Raw genomic sequence first — 21927 nt, 5'->3', positions numbered from 1 at the left:
CTGAGGTGCAGCGCCTCCTCGAACTTGCCGTCCGACTCAGCTGCGTCCCCTGTGCGGTGCGCGAGGAAGCCTCCGTGACTTGCTGCGTATTGAAGTGGAAAGTACGAACTTCGGAGTGAGCAGAACCTTTTCCTGTCGACTGCCAAATTTCTGCTTCCACTGATTCTCTAGCGCAAGGGGGAATCACGGGCAGAGGCTTTCTAAGCTTGTGGAAAATTTGTGAGCTGTCGTGTGCATACAAACACAATGATTTTGTAGTTTAGGAGGTGACCAGCGAATGTTTAGATGGTATGCACGAACCTCGGACTGAGCTGGGCACATCTGCATCGTTGACAAAGCTGCGGTGTCCCATGTGCCGCGGGCTCCCACCTCCGGCAGTATGGCACGCGCGGTAGTGCTGGGAAAGTTACCTGGCGTGGTGTTCTTCTTTTCCCTCCGCAAGCTTGTGTCTTCTTCAGAGGCGGTCTGGCGTAATCGCCTTCGATTTCGATGTGCGAATTTTACTTTCTTACCAGGAGCAGCACTGGCAAAGAGATGCAATCATACAACGGCCAAACTCACGAGGAGAGCAGAGCCAGCGCTAAATTTCAATCAGGTCATAAATTGTGCCATCCTAAAGTATGTATGATTAGTAAAATTCAACGAGAAATAATTACATACATCGCTAATCTACAACCATATGCTCTACCTAGCACTGCCTACAGTTATATATTATTGCTCCGTCCAAAATATTCCGTGCAGCATGCAACTCTACACTATAAACTCTCTTGCTGCATCTAATAACTGATGCATAGCAGTTATATGTTTATCAGAATGTACATGACTATGACAATATGAAGCATACAAATCAGTGGCTATATCAGTTCTGAAATCTCTAGCTCTAGGTCTCTATCACCTGGTATCCATGAACAGGATGCTGAATCGATTGCTTCTGCAGCCAGCATCACATAGCAAACATCCAACCACCATAGATTAAGAGTAACTCATATCAATACAAGAATGATACATGATCCAATGCTTCCAGGCCACCTGCAGTTCATAAGAAAGCAGCTTGCAGTATAGGCGCTCCAGCTTCTTCGATTGTAGCTCCTGCGGAACCCAGTGATTCAACTGGGAAACTCCGAGGCGATTACTTCTCATAACAGCCTCGGAACTATCCAGAGTTCAGTGGCACCGGTGCCACACATTTATGTCACCAGAATCATAGTGGGGAAAGGGATGAGAAGAAAGTACAGTATCCAGTTCCCAGAGACAAATCAACTATGTAAGCTTACACGTACAGGTATAAGTTAAACAGTAAAATCATACATCAATTAAACTTTCGTTTGTAAGAGAAAAAAACATGCCGAAGTGCTAGCATCTGCCGAATTTTCTTCAAGTGAATATGCCGTTCCAGTTTGTTTAACTCCCAGTCCATCTCCTCTTCCGAGCTGGCCGCTCTGTCTTCACTTCCATATCAGCAGTAGCAGATTCATTTTGGGGAAGCTGCAATTCAGTATCCACCTTTTTGCCTTGTGGTGCCTCTTTCTCGCCGGGCATGGGAAGTTTAAAACGCTCGCTTCGTCTCTTCAGCCTCTCAACTGTGTCTAGATGTCGATCACGCTCCTCAGTCATCTTGTCAGATGTCTGCCCAGTATCACCACTACTCTTGACATCTGAATTGCCAACTATAGCAGAAACTTCAGATTTACCAAACTCATCAGCAGTGGGGGCTTGAACATCAGCTTTGATGGACGGAAATGGTTGTGTAGTTTCATTGTCAGCATTACTATATTCTATCTCTTTGTGGCAAGTCCATCGCTCCAACTTAGAGCGACCCCTTCTTGAATCCTCATGGTTTTCATCATCTGATATGGTGTCATCTTCCACTTGTTTCATGAAAGAATTATCTAGTTGAGGATTCTGGCTCTTCTTGGATAATGTGGCATGATCTCTATTGTTCTCTAGCTCACTCGCTCCTTTTGTCTCAACCTATACAGAGTTATATTGCGTTATTGTTGAGGCCTTGAGGGAGTGAATATGACCAAAAGAGCATTTTTTTTAAAAAAAAAAAAACTGTAAACCAAAAGCAGTAAATTTCCTTCGTAAAAATGTTGTACTCGATTATACCAGAGTCGTGCTTTAATGGTTTTCATCTTACAGACAAAAATATTTGCTGACCACAGAAATCACTCTCAAAGGGTACACACATGAATCACACCTACCACTGGCCAAAAAGAAATTAACGGACTAACGACACCAAAATCAGAGCTACAAATTCATATTAATATTATTTGAATTTTGTGTGTACATAAGAAATCCTGGCATGTTTGATAATATCCAACAGATCATGATGTGCATAGTCTACAGACATGCATTAAACACATACGTGCCGATTTAGTTTGAAGTGAAATTATTAGCGGCTCAGCCAACAATTGCATGTGTCAATCTTCTACAAATTCAACTGCATCACAAGCAAACTTGGGCCAGAAAGGGTAAGACACCACTCCAAGTTTTTTAGATTGAGCGATAGACCCCACAGGTTTTCTGGGCACGCAGTTAGACCCCACAGGGTAAGATCTTCACTCAGCCACTAAAAAACATTATTAGAACAAAGTGTCTGCCTCTGCACCCACAAATCCCTCACGATAAGCCCATCCATATGGCTATGGTCCCACACCTAAGGCTCATCTGGTCATGCTTGCACTACCTGTTTCTATTCAGTAGCCGCTCCCCTTCCTCATTCTCTCATCCCACGATGATCTTGGTTCCTGGAGGCAACAATTCTCCACTCCATCGATTAGGGCTCAAATATGTTCACAAATCATAGCTCATGTGTGCCCTCAACTCCATCGATTTTGTGCCAACTGAGTTACTGAGCTCAGTCATATACTACCATCCTATAGAAGTGCAAAAGTAACCCCTCCTTGTTATGTCTTATTTTGCGCACCTCACCTGATTTCATTCATTATCTCCCAGAATCCTACAATTCCATCATAAAGAAGCAAGAAAAAGAAGAGTGCAATGTGCCAATGTTTTTGTGAAGCTTAATGATGGTTCTAATTTTTTCTCATCGATGCTAGCACTGAATGGCATAATTCTTAGAAAGCCCTAGAAATTGCAGTTTTGTTATGGGTTGGATAACTAAACAAGATAATTTATTAATTATATGCATGAAAGAACGAAAAATAATTTGTCTATCGGGCTAGTAGCTGCGAGTCTGCCACAAAAACAAATGTTTAAAAGACAACGCAACTAGCATGCTTTGCATCCCTAAAAAAGAACTAAGGATGTTCATGTGTTGCTGGATATGCATCAGTATACTGAATACAAATTGCAATTGCCTCAGAGCCAGCATGACGGATGCTATTAACATTTATGCGCTGGTTATGGCTTGTTTTGCAGCAGTACAGCTGGTTGAAGATATCAGAATTCTGGACATGGTGCAAGAACGGATGCTATTAATATTTAATCATTTATGCAGCACTCAACTAGCCACAACAGGCATAACCTCTCCGTAGGAGGTAACATAATGAGGCAGGTCCTAGTGAAATGGAAGCATTGTGCACTCAAGTTTTCAACTGCAACAAACAAGCCAGCCCGTGAATTGGTCCAGCTTGGTGATCTTCTATGCAAATTTCTGAATATTGTAATAGCTATTTCGACATTTATGCGCTGGTTATGGCTTGTTTTGCAGCAGTACAGCTGGTTGAAGATATCAGAATTCTGGACATGGTGCAAGAACGGATGCTATTAATATTTAATCATTTATGCAGCACTCAACTAGCCACAACAGACATAGCCTCTCCGTAGGAGGTAACATAATGAGGCAGGTCCTAGTGAAATGGAAGCATTGTGCACTCAAGTTTTCAACTGCAACAAACAAGCCAGCCCGTGAATTGGTCCAGCTTGGTGATCTTCTATGCAAATTTCTGAATATTGTAATAGCTATTTCGACATTTGCAGTGGTGTATATTATATTATTATTTGATTTCAAGCGACCTTACTGGAGAGAACTATAAATACAAGTACCACAGTCTTTACGACTCTGTACTTTTTCCAGGGAGTTCTATTTAGTAGTGTATACATTAGTTGCTTTCAGGCAATCTTACCCTACTATTATTGGTTGTAAATTAATAATTTATTTATCGCTATTTAGGTGTCTGCCCCGGTACTATAATGTTAGTAATCCTGAATCCTAGCATGCAGCCAGTAGATGGTAAACTAACCTCTGTTTACCTGGAGTATTCAAGGTTGAATAATGAACGTTACATAAAGTATATCACAATATCCTATACCTACTAGCACAATGCTTCATGGCTGTAATTATGTTACCAACTTACCATATAAGGTTACCATGCGAAGCATAGGCAATATACAATACCATCACTATTTTGTTTTTCGAGCTGAAACATATGGCATGGTTTATTTGGGATGTGTTGCAAAGCACGAGCACTGTACTACTAAACAAAGTATACAACATATCTGACTACTCAACTCGGTAAATGCATTAACAAGAAAACAAGATCCTTGCATATTAAGATTTTTGACATCTTTTTAGTGAAAAATAAATAATCTCTGGCTCTATGCAAACAATTCTATCCACTAGCCAGATAACTGGAGAACTACCAACTTGTCCTGAAACAGCCACCACAAGCACTGTAGACATAAGATCCCTAAGACCAGAATCAAGAATATATCCACCGTTAGTACTAATATTTTTTCACTTGACGATCACACACTGCAGATACTTTGCAGCAGATCTTTTGCAACAACAATAGGGATTAAATTTGAAAAGAGCTTCAAAACAAAATAACGTGCTAAATGTTTCCAGTTTAGCTATCTTAATTTTGCCATTATTCTGGTAACTAGGTGACCTGCTTCCTCAATTTCTAATGCCTATGCATTTAGGAAGCCACTTTCGACAATGATTTCATACCTTCCCAGTGCGATGGCTGTCATGGTCTTCACGTCTCCTTTTGCTCGATTTGTGAAGATCGTGCTCACTAGGCTCGGAACTTCTGCCCTTTCTTGTGGTCTCCCTGTACCTATCTTTACCCGCATGGCGAGCATCAGAACTGCCAGATAGACGATTATTGTTTAGTTTTTCTTGCCTGGAGTTTCTCCCATTGTTGTTTGAATTGTCATCGCGTGGATGTACATCAGAACGACCTTTATTCTGTATGCTGTTATCTTCCGCACCCTGACCTCTCCTCAAAGGTTCATTTTGCCTGGTGCGCTCTTGGGTGTCTTTGCTTAATGCTGAAGATCTCGGATCATCCTTCTTCCTACCACCACTGACTAACTTATCATCCATAATCCGTCCACCCCGACCGGTTCCTCTTCCTTTTTCTCTCTGAAGGGTTAATGTGTTTTCATGCTTGGGTCTCTGTCTGTCCTCTCTGTCTCTCTGCCGCAAGTTGTCATCTTTGTGTTTGGCATGATAACGATCATCAACCTTCTCCCGCATCCTACCACTATCATCTCTTCTTTTCTGATCATTTCCATCATCTCTCTCTCTCTTTCTTCTGTTATGATCATCTCTTGCTCTATAACCATGCATCGACTCTTCATTCTCAGGCTTCATTCTCCGCAAGTTCTCATCGTCCTTATGTCTCTTGATATGAGAATCATCCAAATTTTCACGGCGATTCAAAACCATATCACCACGCTCTCTTTGTCGAGAGCCCCTCCAGTCACCATCATCCAAACGTTTCCGTGAATGAAGATCTTCATCTCTATCATTCCTGTCAATGGGTCTTGCCTTATTTCTATGCCTTGCACCAACTTCAGCATTGTACTCCAGCCTCAAATCTTCCTCTTTAGATCGTCTACTGTGAACACTATCTTCTCTCCTCAGCCAAATTTCTGTATCTCTTACTCTATCATAACTTCTACCCCGCATGTCAACCCGATCTCTGTTTGCATAAGGCTGGTGGATATCTTCCCTGCCTCTAGAGAGCAAATGTGATCTTTCAACATCTGGTTTAACATCTCGAGAGTGCTCATCCTTTCGACGGAGGTTACGCTCTTCCACATCATGATGCCTTCTTACATCATTTACTTGCCTTGAATGTCTATCTTGAAGAACCTCTTCACCTGACTCAAGGCGTTTCTGCTGATCTTTGCTGCTACCAGACCTCCCTTTACTATTGTCACTATTCGGTGCCCTCAATTCATCTTGCTCACTGCTATTGTGTCCAGTGGGCTGCTCAACCACAGGAATAAGTTTCTGCGTTTTACCAGAGTGAACCAAGTTATCACCCTCATTTGTCTCGCTAGGTGTGTTAGGGTCTGAGGTAGCATCATCACCATCCACTTCAGCACTGTCAACCAGTGTGAGCCTATCATCATTATCATCAAAGTGATCTTCTACACTCAGCTTATCTGCCGTATCATCAGCAGCAACAAGTGACCCTTCTGAATCACCCTTAGTTTCTGAGCCCTCAACAGGGTTCTCTCTCTGGGAATCACGGCGTCTCTTCGAGGATGTTTGGCGAGGTATTACTTCATTGGAGCTTTCAATTTCTCGACTAGAGTCCTGACCCAGTGAGCTTCCTTTCAATGACCTTAATAAATTTTTGGGGACAAGCATTAGAAATATAACTTCAACAAAAATGAAAAACTAAAGGCAGCAATGTGGAAATTGTTTTAAGAGAGCTCATAAGGAAAATGAAGCTAATAGAGCAGTGAAAAAACATATGACAAATACAGAAGAAGTGCATAGGCAAAAGAAAAGAAAGGAAAAGAAACAGATACATCATCTAGAGTTCTCCAAAATCCAGATCTTCGAGTATGTGCAGCCAGTATCCTTCAACTGGATAAAAAACTTCCAATACCTAGTATTAGTCTGATAAATGATGCCAAGACTACAGTCTGTCGGCATCCTCGTCCACTGTTATCACTACCCAGATCAGATATCAACCAAGTCAACCCCCAAGCTCATGGGATGAGTGATTGAACTGCATTCACTTTTGTTATGGAATATCGGCGCAATAGAGCATGAGATCAAGTTAGGAGATAGGTTACCTTTTTAATTATGAGATAAGTTTAGTAATTTAGCATTTGATTTGTTTAGAGATAGAATCAGCTAGGAGATAAAGTTGGATTCGATATAATAGTTAGTTGGATTAGGATTGGAAGTCTTTAGTTGGTTGGCTATATAGTTGGCAATAGCTGTGTATTAGGGCAAGCAAGAAAATAAACAAAGTAAAGATCATAGCTCCGCTAGGCGAGGTGATGTGGTTATCCCAGTTACCCGTCTACAATATTTTTTTTCAGATATATTTCTAAATGCAGAATAATCTTTTTGTTCTAGTTTATAAATCCATCCTCATGGCTTGTATAGTGTCAAACATGTATCTACAGATATATGTTGGAATCGATCCTGCGAGGGGTGGGTCGTAAGAACACACGCGTGGGCACACTGGATTACATCAATTGGTATCAGAGCCAGGGTTGATTGATCCCCGCGATGTCGGCTCCTACGAGTGGTGCGGCTTTGAGTCCTCAGAGGCAATTCAACCACCACGACTCCCCATCGTTGCCTCCACGATGATTGTGGCACCGAGACGTCGGTGGATGCAATGTGGTCGTCTAGCGTGTGGTCAAGGAGGTTGGTGGCACATCGTACCCGATCCTCACACGGAGCAACTACGGCGACTGGAGCCTGCTCACGAAGGACATGCTACAGGCTCGCGGTCTCTGGGACGCAGTAGAGTTTGGCGATGCGAATTTCCAGGAAGATCGTATGGCGCTGGAGGCCATCCTCTGTGCCGTGCCCCAGGAGATGATCGCCAAGCAGACTTGGGACGCCATCACATCGATGTGTGTCGGCGACAATCACGTCCGCAAGGCCTCGGCGCAACAGCTACGGAAGGAATTCGAGGCAATTTCATTCCGTGACGGGGAGACAATCGACGATTTCGCGATGCGTCTCTCCAACCGCTTTTAAGGGTATAATATTTAAGAGTATTATTGTAATATCCTAGTCTAGTGTTTCCCTCTTGTACTCTATATATTGCCTCATGGACTACCATTGAATACAAGTTATTCCTAACAAGGTATACAGAGCCAAAATTTAGAGTTCAGATTTTTCTTCTTTCGTCCTACCTCGTTCCTGGCGGCGTGTTGCAACTTCCACGCCTCTACTGGTCCCTTATAGATCTATTCCTCGGTTGTTGACTCTCTCTCTCTCTCCCCCCATCAGTTGGCTTTCCTCTTGCCACCCGGCTCCCTCTCACCTACCCGAAGACACCTCTGAAATCGGCCGCCCATTCGATTTGGCTGATTCGACTCCACCCGTCGCCATAGCTCGTCCCCACTCGACTCCACCCACTAGTTTCGGCAACCCGCCAGCCTTGGCCCCGTCAGCTGTCGTCTCGTGCTTGATCCGACTGTCCTGTGCCTGATCCAGTCGCCTCTCCAGTGAGCCGTGCCCGCTGGGGCTTCGGTTTCACTAGCCACCCGCCTGCTCGACTCTCGCGCCATCACATCGGGCTACCCTGGCCCGGTCTCGCCTTCCGCACGTCACCACGTCGAGCAGTCCCGGCTCAGCTCTACCTCGCGCCACCCGACTCTGCCCTACCTCGACGTGGGGAGTCGAGGTGGGGCAAGGTGGATCCGCTCCCCACCTGGTCGGATCTGCCAGCGGTCGCCAGCCGCTTCACTAGCTGGATCCGAGCCGGATCCGTGCCGCCTCGCCCGGCCGGACCCGTGTCGGCTCTACTTCACCCCAGCGCTCCGCTCGGTGGCTCCACTCTGCCCGGCAAGCTCTGCTCCGCCAACTTCACTCCACGTGCATCCCTGGCCATGGCGCCGTCTGGCAACCATGGCGACATCGCTCGTAAGCACCTACAGGTGTTGCTGCCTAACTCCTACGACAGTCTGCGCATCCCTAACAAGCTTGCCTGGGAAACCAGCGGTTGCAACGGCAGATGAAGAGCTCTCAGGGGTGCATCGATCTTTGTATCGGATTCTTGTTTGTTGCATGCACTGGTAGATGCTCTTCAGTCACTTTTGCTTGCACGTGTGCATGATACTTGGAGGCTTTGCACTGCTGGCAGGATGATCAATTCTTGGTTTGCTACAGCCTCTCCTGCGGTGTGGTCCTCCTTTGTTGATCAAGGTTGCACGTGTTGTTTTTTGGGGGTTTTGCTGTGCTGCTGGGTATTGGCCAAGCAGTGCTCTCTATCTTTTGTTTTGTTGATGCTTGCTAGATTAGTATGTCTCGTCTTAGAGCATTGCTAGTCTTAGTGTTACTAGGATCTCTAATTTTCTTTAGAGTCTTTATTTTCCGCTACATCCATCCAAGTCCATTCGTTTCTTTGGTTTCTTCTATGTCGTGTGACTCCACATATTCCATCGTCCATTAGTCGATTTCTTTATAGTTGTTCTTGATGCTACTTAGCCATTTAGATTTTTTCGTAGCGTTAGTGACAACTTCATTTGTTGTCTTGCTACTCATCATTCTTGATCTAAGGCATTCTTTTGTCGTCTTGGTCTTTCCATAGCTCTAGTGATAACTTCGTTTGTTGTCTTGCTACTCTTCGTCACTTTGTTGCGATTCGGGCACTCTTTGTTGTCATCATCACGACTACTGTGATTCGTTATGCACTTCTTCGGCTTGATTCGACAGGATTACAAGACTTCACTCTACGACGGCTTTGAAGAGAAGTTTTTTGATATATTAGTCTAAGTTTTTTACACCTTGCATTTGAGAGGAAGGGTGTTAAAGGTATAATAGTCAAGGGTATTATTGTAATATCCTAGTCTAGGGTTTCACTCTTGTACTCTATATATTGCCCTAATGGGCTACCACTGAATACAAGTTGCTATTCCTAACAATCACCAACCTCACCACGCTCAAAGAAACGATGGAAGAACTGAATGTGGTAGAATAATATCTACAAGTAGTCCCCAAGAGATTTTCGCAGATTGCTTTGTCCATCGAGACTTCTCGATCTCTCGACTGGGAGGCTAAAGGCGGTGGATGATCGTCTCGATTCGGAAGAATCCCTTGCCATCGGCGGAAAGCTCCTCCTCACCAAGGAGCAATGCTCGCGCGCATCAAGGAGCGGAAGCAGGGCGCAAGGTCCTCAGGCAGTGGCATGGGGCGGTGGCAATGCCTGTCACTGCCCGTGCGCACCGAGGAAGAGGGGGGAGGGGGCAACAGCTTCGATGGCAAGGAGGTCGCACGTGATCTCTCCCACGACAAGAAGACGAGCATGCACTCTTGATGGCTCAGGTATGTGCTCTCAGTGAAGCGCAAGAGCCGCCGCCAAGCCACATCCACCTCGACGAGTCGCACACGCAAGTCCACCTTGGTGCCAACAACGACAACGACCACCTGGAGGGCTGGTACTTTGACACCGGCGCCACCAACCACATGATAGGTCGCAACGATGTCTTCACGAGCTTGATCAAGGTGTGGTGGGCTCCGTCCACTTCGAAGATGGCTCGGTGGTCGACATCCGCGATTGTGGCACCATTCTGTTCGCTGAGAAGAACGGAGAGCACAAGGCGCTCTCCGGAGTCTACTTCATCCCACGGCTGATGAAAGGAGCACGCAACGTGTCTTCATCGGCTACGAGCGTGGTGTGAAGGCATACCACCTCTACGACCCTAGCATCAAGCGCGTCCACGTGTCACGAGATGTGATCTTCAACAAGAATGTTGGATGGAGCTGGGAGGCGAATGCAGCTGGGAGCGTGGCTCCGTCAAGCGACCTCGCCGCGGAGTTCATGGTGAGACAAGTCCATCTCCCAATGAAAGACGAGCCCACCTCAACCGGGGGAGGAACACCGGCGGCGGAACCACCTACACCAAGTCCAGTGTTGGGCGATGCATCGCCCAGAACGCCGAGCAGTGAATCCGAGGAGGCAAACTTCGTCACGTCACCGCCGAATGACGACGCCAGGCTCGACGCACACCACGACGACAACCCAGTATGCTACCGCATCATTGACAAGCTGCTCAGCGATGGGGGAGCTCTGGTGGGATACGCTACCCGTGTCTTGGACGACATCGAGCTGCACCCGGCAAGCGCAGGAGAGCCGAGCTCTTTCGTCGAGGCAGAACGTGACGCGGCATAGCGAGCAGCGATGTTGGAAGAGATGAAGTCCGTCGAGAACGGGACATGGACGCTGGTGGAGCTGCCATGTAAACACCGCCCAATAGGGCTCAAATGGGTGGTCAAGCTCAATAAATACAAAGCCAGGGTTGTGATCAAGCACAAAGCCCGCCTCATCGCCAAGGGCTATGTGCAGCAGCCAGGCGTGGACTTCGATGAGGTATTCGCACCTGTTGCCCGTCTGGAGTCCGTGCGCCTGTTGCTGGCGCTAGCTGCCCAAGAGGAATGGCCGATCCATCACATGAATGTGAAATCTGCATTTCTTAACAGCGAATTGGAGGAGGAAGTGTATGTTGCGTAGCTGCTGGAGTTCGTTGTAGCCGAGTTTAGAGCCTATATAATGGGCAGCACACCCCTCTCCCCATATGTGCATCATTGGATGAGTTTAAATCCAATAAGTAGAAGTTGTTAGCGGCTATATGCTTTGCTTTTGGGTGTTTCAATAAACATCAGAAGTTGCTGGCAGCGAGAAAACTCTTGTGTCCAGTGTGTACTCGCGTGTGTTCTTATGACCCACCCCTCGCAGGATCAATTCCAGCAATATAAGCTAGATTCAACTCCATTAATTCATATTTTATATAGCAGCTTCTAAAATAGAGGCTCTCCCCAGAGATCGTCCAATCAAACTTTTCAAAATTTAACCACTAAGACACATAAAAGTATTTTGGTTTGTCACATGAAAATGGTGCTGATAGATCTGCCATCAAAAGTACTTCAGTATACTATTACATTCTAAAATATTTTGCAAACAGAAAATTAGAAAAGTAACAGTCAGGGTGTGCATTTGACGATCTAGATGTCCTAAACAATTAGTAAAAGAGATATTGCGTGTCGGATACATTAATATTAAAAACAGTATCACATTCAATTGGTTATTGAGTTTTTCTTTTAGCATTTTCCTTGAGAAGATATACCGTTTAGTGTTTACTTGTCCCAACTTTACTTAATTATAGAAGACATCAACACCTAACTAAAGAACATTTTCTATTAGAAGAAAACGGTGTGTTCTTAAATTTAGTAATTTACTCAAATTTTCAGAGGATAAGAAAATCTATGACGCAGGTTCTTGTGCAACAGCATATTTACTATGTCCCGCCCCTTGCAGTACTGAAATCCAGGAATTCCTCAGAAGACTTGTCTCTAGAACAAGCAAAAAAACTGGACAATTGGGTAGGTTTGTTCGAGTTCCAATCTTTAGTTGACCCAGACCAGTTCACTCTTTGGCTCCAGATATTTCAAGTGCAGCAACTGCCACTGTCCCAGCTCAATAACTTTGTGTCCAAATACTCCCCAAGCAGGACAGCAATGTTACAACAGGCAGCACTGCTGATCAGTTTGCTCAAACATCATACTGGCTCCCACGTAGGATGAGGATCAACAAGTAAGACATGCAGTACATGCGAATAATTGTAGAGGGGTAATCATTGTGCGATATATATGCTTTGTAGGTGAGAACATCTCAATCATGATCTGGTTGAGTACACTGAACAAGAGACATGTAGTGATCTCATCATGGAAATTAAGCTAATGAAATCACGAAAAAGTGAACAAAATAATGTGTTATCCTGTGCACAACAATAGCAGCAGCAAGTTGGGGTAGGCTAGAGATGAAACCCAAAAGCTTGTGTTATCCTGTGCAACCTATAAGTTAAACAATATGGCGTACCTTACTCCGCGAGGAGAACCTCTTGTTTTGTAGCTGGGAGGGGAGTGGGCATGGGCATCAGTGGACAACACATCACCGTCAGATGAAACTGGTAACCGTCTCTTATGTTCTGGCTTTCCCAACTTTGAGTTACGACCAGAATTATTCATCTTATCTGATGGATAGTGCTTGCCCTGCTCAGTATCATTGGTTCCGTTATTACCTCCCCGAGAATCCTTCTCAGTTTGGTCCACTGTATCCTCGTCCATTGTATCATGGCCCTGGCACACAATCTAGAAAGCGAGGGAATGCTAACAGTGGTTAATGATAAACTGACATGCAGTCCAAACAGAACAAGTTGCTCCAACGTAGAACAGATGTAACATGAATCATGAAAACAATTTACCTCGATAACAGAATCCGACTCACGTATTCGAGGTATGCGCGTATCAATAGATGGAAGCCGTTCTCCATAACCAGTTTCAACTTGTATAGGTCTCCCTGTCATCTGAAGAGCAAACTCACATCACTATATAATGTAAACAGGCTGGCACAGATAAAGAAGAAAAATAAACAGTACATGTGGGTTAAGCTACTGGAACAATACTATGTAGTATCTATGAAGATCAAATATTAACACCCACACACAATCAACAGGAGAAAAACTATGGAATCTGTAACTGTTGCTTTTGAAGGACAGACTAAACACTAGAAACTTGTTGCGAAGGAAAAATATGGTGCTGGATAGCTACTGCTGTGTCCTCTGTAACAGTCAAGTGGAAGAAACCCTTGCCCAATTTTCCTTCCATAGTCCTTTCAGTCAATGGTGCTGGCGTTTCTTAAACATTCAGTGGTAAGCATCGGTTTGGTGCAAAAAAATTCAGAAAAATAGTCATCACTGCCTGTTGGATGATCTGTGCCATCACAATAGCATTATTTTTTTATGAAGGGGTGCTATCCCTAGGGAGATGGAAAAGAGAGTTCAGAGCTGAGATTGCGCTGATTATCACAGGAGCAAAACCATCAGTTTGATCCCTCCTTGAAGATTGGTTGAGTAGTTTCTTATGATAGTCTCTTTCTCTCTCTTTTGGACTTACAGTCCTTTGTACATTTGTAAATACTTGTTCTTCTTATTAATGAAAAAATATCAGTAGGGGCCTTCCTTACTGTTCCGGTCAAAAAAAAAAGGAAAATGACTTGTGAATGGATGGCCGTAAATGACATGAATTCATGATTGCTCTGTTGCAGACAACTGTTAAAACAATGAAACAGATTGAGTGTGCAAAATATCAATTTGTGGCATATGCACAATAGGATATGTGAATGCTTGGAAGTAACCATCTATCTTACACTCATAAAACCATAACATGATAAAGCATAGGAAATACACCACAACAAACAAAGACTTAAAAGAAAACATGAATCGGACACAAAATTCCAGATGTTGAGGGAACTCTATACCACTGGCGCCCGCGTGTTTGCAGGAACTCTTCCTTGGGCACTGAAATCTGTATGCCCGTTATCCGTTTTGTTGCGATTGTCAGCAGATATGTCTGGATGACCAGTAGCAGCAGCTAGCTCTGGTGGCAAATCTGGATCATAGTCCTGAATGTAAATCAATAAAAAAAAATATTCATCATCACTACAGATAGAGAAGGATGATGTTTTCCATAATGGGATTATAACAAACCTGTTCCGAGCGGCCACTTTCGTACACCCGTATTCTAGATTGCATTGTGGACTCTAGTCGCAGTTGGTCCTGGTGATAAAAGTATTATAGTTTAAAGGAATGAATATAGAAAAACAACTATATGCACTGCCAAGTGTTAAAAATGGACTCACCAGCTGCTTGCAGAAGTCTTTCCACTTATCTTCATCAAGACCAAAGTTAAAAAAGTCTGAAATATCAGCACCAGGGTATTTCCATGGCTTCTCCTCAAATATGGTATCCACGTCAATATCAAAAATTGTCCTGACTCAAAACAATAATCATCTTTAGGATCAAAAAATAATGAATGAGCATAAATTAGAACTGCCCTTAGTCAAAATATTAGCTTTAGAAGAGGGAATTGATGAATGAGCCTGCACTAGGATTGCCTGTAAATGAACAAAAATACCCAGAACTCAATCTCATCCTAGACCAGAATCAGACACACATGCAACTAGGATAGTGCTCTTCATGACTCTAGGTGCTTGAGAATCTAAAGTGCATTCAAATTTTTTTGGAAATAATATTATTTAATTGGAAAATTGCAAAAATAATAGTCAAATTCACAAAATTGCAAATATAGGTACCTGTCGGCACACGGAGTACCGTCAAAGGACCTGTCGGTACTCCGCATGCCGACAACCTATGTGGCAGTGGGCCCGGGGGGCCTGTCGGCACGCCTGCAATGTGTCCAGGGACCTATCGTCATTCTGTGTGCCAACAGGTCCTATGTCCCGCAGACGGTATTCAAAGAAAAATTCACAACTTTTTCGTATGATCTCGTATGGAGATGATCTTTATATGAAAATTGTGCCTCTCAATGAGATCTGCAACTTTGTAGTTGAACACTTTTCCATTTGAATCCGTTTAGATGCACAAAAAGTGGTTATAAATTTCAGATCTGAAAAACTAGATCTGGAACTTCTAGCCACCTTTTGGGCATCTAAACGGATTCAAATGAAAAAATGTTCAACTACAAAGTTGTAGATCTCGTCGATAGCTATAATTTTCATATAAAGATCATCTCCATACGAGATCATATGAAAAAGTTATGAATTTTTCTTTGAATATCGTGGACATAGTACCTGTCAACATGTGGAATGCCGATAGGTCCCTGTAGCCTATCGGCATGCGGAGTACCGACAGGTCCATTGTCAGTACTCCGCGTGCCGAGAGGTACCTATTTTTGCAATTTTGTGAATTTAACTATTATTTTTGCAATTTTCCAATTAAATAATATTATTTCAAAAAAATCAGTGCATTCATTATATAAAGTTGGGTTTCCCAAAGTGAACCAAATTTTGCCAGAGAATGTAGCAAGCACATCCCTATCATCCAATGCTAGCTTCAATGATTTCATTCAGTATCAAATTTGGCTCAGAATATTTGCTTGGGTAACTGGGTAAGTATGATGCATTTGTTCTCTGCTTTTCTGTAGTTTTACATGAGCCCAGACATCTAAGTGGTCCAAGATTGGTAATTTATACCAGAAAAAAAAAGCTACCTTCCAAGTAGTACATTATCGATGTTCCAAAAACTGTAAAAAAAAAAACCCATGGATATAGGACATATTGCGAGACACAGCTGTGGAACTATGGATACAAACATCGTCGTTTGTGGAATGTATAGAACAGACAAGTGAGACCCAAAAGGCATAAAAAAAACATGTCCTGAATTTTCTTCTTTATTTCTTTGTTCCAAAGGAAAACCTGTATGATCATGAACTTTTACAAGGAACATATAAAATCCCATAACCAAGAACTTTTCAAGATCTTTTTAGAGCATCCCGTGTCCCAAACTGACATAGTATGAGTGGGAAATCCAGTCTCTAATATGAAATAATACTTCTCCATTTCATGCGGATTCTTGTCAAACTATTGTCTAATATTAAATGGAAATTCATGCATTCCTAATTCGAAGAAACTTTTACAAGGAACATAGCAAATCCCATAAGCAAGAACTTTTCACGATCTTTTCAGAGCAATCCCTGTGTCTTGAACTGACATAGTATGAGTAGGAATCCACACACTCTAATATGAAATGCTACTTCTCCATTCATGTGGATTCTTGTCATACTATTGTCTGGTATTAAATGGAAATTCATGTATTCCTCATTCGATAAAAATGTCAATTGATTAGACCTGGTTGATCTAACACAAAGAGGTTTGTCGTCTGCCCCATGATGTATAAAGTTTCACACAATTTTTCCTTGGAACTTACTATTTCTACTAGCTATCAAGCCACAGAAATTATGCCCATGTGACTTAATTTTCAAATAAACACCACAAGGTTTGGTGCATAAATTAGTCCCAGTTCACAAATGTTAATATCAGAAGTTCCCGCCCAAAATAGTTCCAACCTCATCACCTTCCATCTTAATGAAAAATCATCCTTTTACAAACTGAAGGGATTATTCATTCTCCATGGGGTTCTTTGGCATAAAAGAACAGGCACAGCTACGTACTATCATATAACCTGATGTGTGGATCCAGCTCTGGATTTACAAGATGAGTGTAATTTAGTCCTTACTAACTGCATACGCCATAAGCTAGACTGCGTGGGATGCACGCGTACCGCATCTCATAGAGGACTTGGTTCCAACGGCAATTCATAACCTCAACTGTGCAGTTGGATGCCCAACACTAAAGCAAGTGTTGTCCAGATTGGTGCTATAAGCTGCCTATAGGCCCTACAACTCAATTTATTTGCATATATAACAGAATTATTATTAACACTAGGACAATCAATAAGACGTTCACAAATGTAAAAAATGCAACTAAAAGGGTATAATGTATTCCAGAAGTATAATTATTGTTATTAGCATGTCTAGCAATAAACTTACTTGTGAGGAGGAAGTGTAAAGTCTGGTCCACCACCAAAACCACGCCTTGAACCACCCCATGGAGTCGTTCCATAGCCTGAATGTTTATGCATGCCCCTACCAGCAGCAGGCCTCCAGTCACCTCTTCCTCGACCAGCGAAAGGGCCTGGAGGTCCAGGAGGGCGGAACTGACCAGGACCACCGGGAGCCCCACCCATTGAAGCACCAGGTGTAGCGCCAGGGCGTACATACTGCAACAGGAAAACAGAAATCAACAAAACAAAGACAAAAGAACTTTCAAAAAGTGAACACTTCATGTAACAAAAAAAAGATGTGAACGGTTATTACCCACAAAGACAATTATTCAAGTAGCTAAATCACTAATAATCAACAAAAAGAACATAACATAAACTTTCGAGAAGTAAATGTTATTCATGTAAAAGAAACCAGAAAAGGTGAAGAGTTGCCCGAGCAAACAAATTTTCAAGTGGAAATATCATCTATTTGCCGACATGCAAGTCATGGGAACAGCTGATAAATAAAAATATACATCATGCTCTCAATGAAACAAACTTTAACTACTATTATCAATATTAAACTAACACTTCTGTGCGCATACAAATGTTTGTTTTCCCTGCATGAGCGATGATTGGTATGCAAGTTATAATTTTAAGAAACACCACATGAAAAGAATAAATTTGGACCATCAGCTTACATATTATCCAATATCACATGCACACTTCGTAGAAACTCAACTTTCCTTCAAAAAGGCAAAATTGAAGTTGTTGCAGAATGTCTCTTAGACAACTCAAGACCACAAAATTAAGATATTATCCAAATATGCCTAAGTCAAAAACCGGTATTCGCCACATTAGAGCTCAATATGAGCATGGATAACCCCATGCAGAGATCCATACGAAACAAAACTCCTCAGTGCTGATGATAGATTAGCAACAAGCATAACAGTTACAGCTGCTTGGGACAAAAGGCTACCCCACCTTGCTTTGTGGCTTTGTGGCTCTGTGGCTCTTGTTAGGTTTCATCTCTAGCTTAGCCCAACTTGCTTGGGACAAAAGGCTTTGTTGTTGTTGTTGTTGTATAACAGTTACAGGTGCATTTGAATCATTTAAGTCATGCTTGCACGTATATGGTCATACAAGGTATAACCTTGCTCGAATGACCAGGAGTTGTAAGAGGCTCAGAATGGTTTATTAAGCTGTAACTGGTTCTTCTAGGTAAGCAGGGTCATATTTCTATTGGTGGCAAGGAAAAGAAAACATATCCATCAGCAGTCGATCGTCAATTTGCTTTTGAGCTCAGCCCTGACAAAAATAACTCGGCTATCTAATTCTAAAACTACAGCCAGGGAGGCAAGGAGACTATAACTTGAGCACACACAGCATCAGAGCACCGTAACTTTGAGTATATACCACCAAACAGCTAACATTTTTAGGACACTGCAGAAGCTTAGGATTTATGGCAGCTTGGCAAGCGTAGTGACTGCTCTTTGAGCTAGTATATCAACTTCTTTGTGCCCCTATCTCTTATTAGGCAACAATGATATTGGTGAACTGAACTAGCTGCACACCTCTCTACATGTGAAATAGTGGCATCATTCTTCAAAACGGTCAGATTTGACAAGATCACATCTGCATCTGGAGACTGAAGTAGCATTACTGACTTGCAACTTAGTAACCAATCAGCCTCATTACCATCACGATAGCAACTCCCACCTAGACGAATAATTATAACTTCAGCATAGAGATGGCCATTTCCAAGGGCTGAGCGTTTGAAGTTGCTATACGGAAGCATCCAATAGAATATGCAAAATCATCGGATTTTCATTCTTTCTTCCTTTATATGTTAATGCATTTACAGTTACATTGTGGAATGGTAAGCAGGAACGCAAAAGATTGTAAAAAGAAACTAAACTTGATAAGAAATTTACACAAAATAGCACAGTACAACATAAAGCATAGCGAGTTGCAACAAGGTTTACGCCGTCTCCCTCTGTGGGGGTGGCCGGAGCGCATCGTACGGCTTCTTGGCCCAAATAACTGACCTTGAACATGGAATGGTGCTGCTGGTGGAACCCCTGGCCGCCGCCACTGTACCCGATCCTCCCGCCGGGTGCCGCCACCGCCTTACCAGGCTCACCGCCGTCCTTCCGCTCCCCTTCTGCCGCCGCCGCTGCGGGGTCCTCCCCCCAATCCTGCTCCTCCATCCCGGGGATGTGGGGCCCGTCCGCGACAATGACGAGGTCCTCGCCGTCCTCGTCGTCACCTTCATCCTCCCCGAGCCCCCGGCGGCCATCCGTCTCGTTGAGCACGATCTGGATGTCGTCCTCACTGTCGCTGTCCCACTCGTCGCTCGCCGCCGCGCCAGCGGCGGCGGACGACGAGAGCCCCGGGATAGCCGGCCCGGAATCGCCCTCGCCATCCCCCGTGAACGGATCGGAATCCTCCGTGGCGGGGGGTGGCTTCGCAGCAGGCGCAGCAACCTGAAGCTTCGCGGGCGACACGGGCGCGCCGCCATCGTCGTCCTCGTCGGCCCAGTCACCGGGCGGGCCGACCCAGTCGTCGTCGTCCTCCGCTGCCGCCACCGCGGCGGGGGCAGGGGTAGGGTTAGGGTTTGGGGGCGGCCGGGGTAAGGTTTCGGCGGGCGCGGAGGTGGAGGCAGGAGTGGGGATGATGATGTCGGTGTAGAGGTCGCCGAATTCGTCGTCGTCTTCCATCTCGGCGGCGGGATCCGGGGAGGCGGGTGTGGAAGGCGGCGGCGATATGGGGCAGGAGGAGGACGACGACGAGTCGTGTAGTTTGCTTGCCAGCTGCTGCCTATTAGAAGGGCCCTCGTCTCAGTGAATTTTTTCCCCTTCACATTTTTTTTCCCGAGAGATAATTACGTTGATTCTATTTGTTTACATGTACTTTCGGAAAACGATGACACGAGGTGGTAATCTTCAGCGGTTTTAATCTCTTTCCTCTCTTTACAAACATATGGTCACCAAATGTGCAATCATTCCTTAAGTCAAGCTCCAAATCTGCCAACGATATCAAGTGATTGACGCTTGAGATATTTTTCCATGTAGACCGAACGTTGGGTGTCTAATTTGTGCGAGTGTTAGCAGGTTTGCTCATGTGTGATTTCAGACAGCAAAACGACAACTACACGTGTTAGCAGGTCTTTTTCTTTCTCGCCCCTGCCCTCCATCTTCGTCGTGCTCACCCCCGCCCCACCCTCCTTCATCGTATCCGACGGCTCCTCGTTGTCGGATCCGCCACCGTTATTCGTCGCCACACTAAGCTGTTGTCGGACAGTTGCTTTGCCGCCCCCGCCACTGACACCGCCCACCAACGATCCTCCATCGCCTCCTCCGCCTCCTTACCCTCCCCCCCCTGCCTCCTCTGTCTCACCGGTCACCACCCCGGATCTCCCTCTAGACTCGTCGGGATCTCGAACCCTAACCCCAAACTCTGAACCTTAACCCTAATCCTAACTCAGACCTCCCTCGTCGACCGCCGGCTGCGACCAACTCGAGCACGGACAAGCGAACCGCGACTTCCCAAGTCGCTCACGCTCGTATCAATCTTTTCGCTGAACGCTGGCCTCTTTTATATAATTGCACACGATCATACATTTTTCATGTAGACAATCCTCCCTTCTTTAGTGCATGTCCCATCTAGATCCAGTGCCAAGCGGCAAAACCATGTTGTATTTTTATATGATGTCTTGGATGACGAGATTAAGAAGTCGGATGAGATTAATGGGAACGTCCAGGAACAAAGAATGTCGATTAACCATTTCCGTGGGTTAAAATACATTTTTACTTACATGACAGATGGCAGTGATGGACTACACTAATACGTGTAGGTCGACGCAAATGAAGAAGTCGACGACGACAATGTTAACTCTCTCTCGAAAAGTAGCCTGTAATAGCTCCAACAACAGTTTCACCTGCATTGAAGCTCTACTGCCGGCAACTTTTGTGACCTACGAACCTTGTCACCGACCATCGAACTATCTTTTAAATCTAGCATTTGATTAGTCCATTTTTATTATTTCTAATTCCAATGTCTACTTTTGATTAGGATGGATGGAAAAATAATATTCTCAATGTAATACAGCACATCTCTCTCAATAAATAGATGTAATATATTTGAGTTTGCATTTTAGCATAATGGACTTATTATTGGGTGTCATATCAAACAATCCGATTTCTTACGTAATTTCGATTAAGAGAACAAGGACCCTACTGAATACACGTGTTACATTGCCGGTTGGACTCCGACCAACGCATTTATGTCACTTGAAAAAATACACACACGTTCATGGATGATTGGTGATTTTAACTGTTGATTAAATGACTTGATGAGTGATCTCTTTCGTTACAATCACATTATTTAAGCAAAAAAATATCTCTTTTGTTACAGATGTATCAATATACTCTAAGCTATATTGAGATTTCTTAAACAATGAGCCCTATGTTCATCTGAAATTTCATTCCTTTGTTGTGTGGTTTTAGCTTATGTCACTGGTATATTTGTTTGATCTTACCAAATCATCAAACCAAAAAAGGCATACCCAACCGGAGTCTTCCCACAACGTACTTATTTTCACCGTATTTATTGTCCTTCTTCTTTTGC

At 43.9% G+C, this 21927-nt stretch overlaps 1 protein-coding gene across 1 annotated transcript; it reads right to left on the bottom strand.

The window, feature by feature from the left end:
* Window positions 1-1219: 1219 nt before the first annotated feature.
* Window positions 1220-20120, bottom strand: LOC133913200 (FIP1[V]-like protein). Its single transcript, XM_062356274.1, has 9 exons — window positions 19347-20120; window positions 17306-17535; window positions 14598-14727; window positions 14446-14514; window positions 14217-14360; window positions 13162-13263; window positions 12777-13048; window positions 4919-6548; window positions 1220-1971 (listed from the first exon to the last, which is right to left on the bottom strand). Exons 1-9 carry the CDS (start codon window positions 20016-20018, stop codon window positions 1402-1404), a joined length of 3819 nt encoding a protein of 1272 aa, XP_062212258.1. The 5' UTR covers window positions 20019-20120; the 3' UTR covers window positions 1220-1401.
* Between the last annotated feature and the right edge of the window lie 1807 nt (window positions 20121-21927).

The sequence above is a fragment of the Phragmites australis genome, chromosome 3 (genome assembly GCF_958298935.1).
Source record: "Phragmites australis chromosome 3, lpPhrAust1.1, whole genome shotgun sequence".
Lineage (NCBI taxonomy): Eukaryota > Viridiplantae > Streptophyta > Magnoliopsida > Poales > Poaceae > Phragmites > Phragmites australis.
The sequence above is the reverse complement of the archived record's forward strand: the minus strand, read 5'-3'. Positions and strand labels throughout refer to the sequence as shown.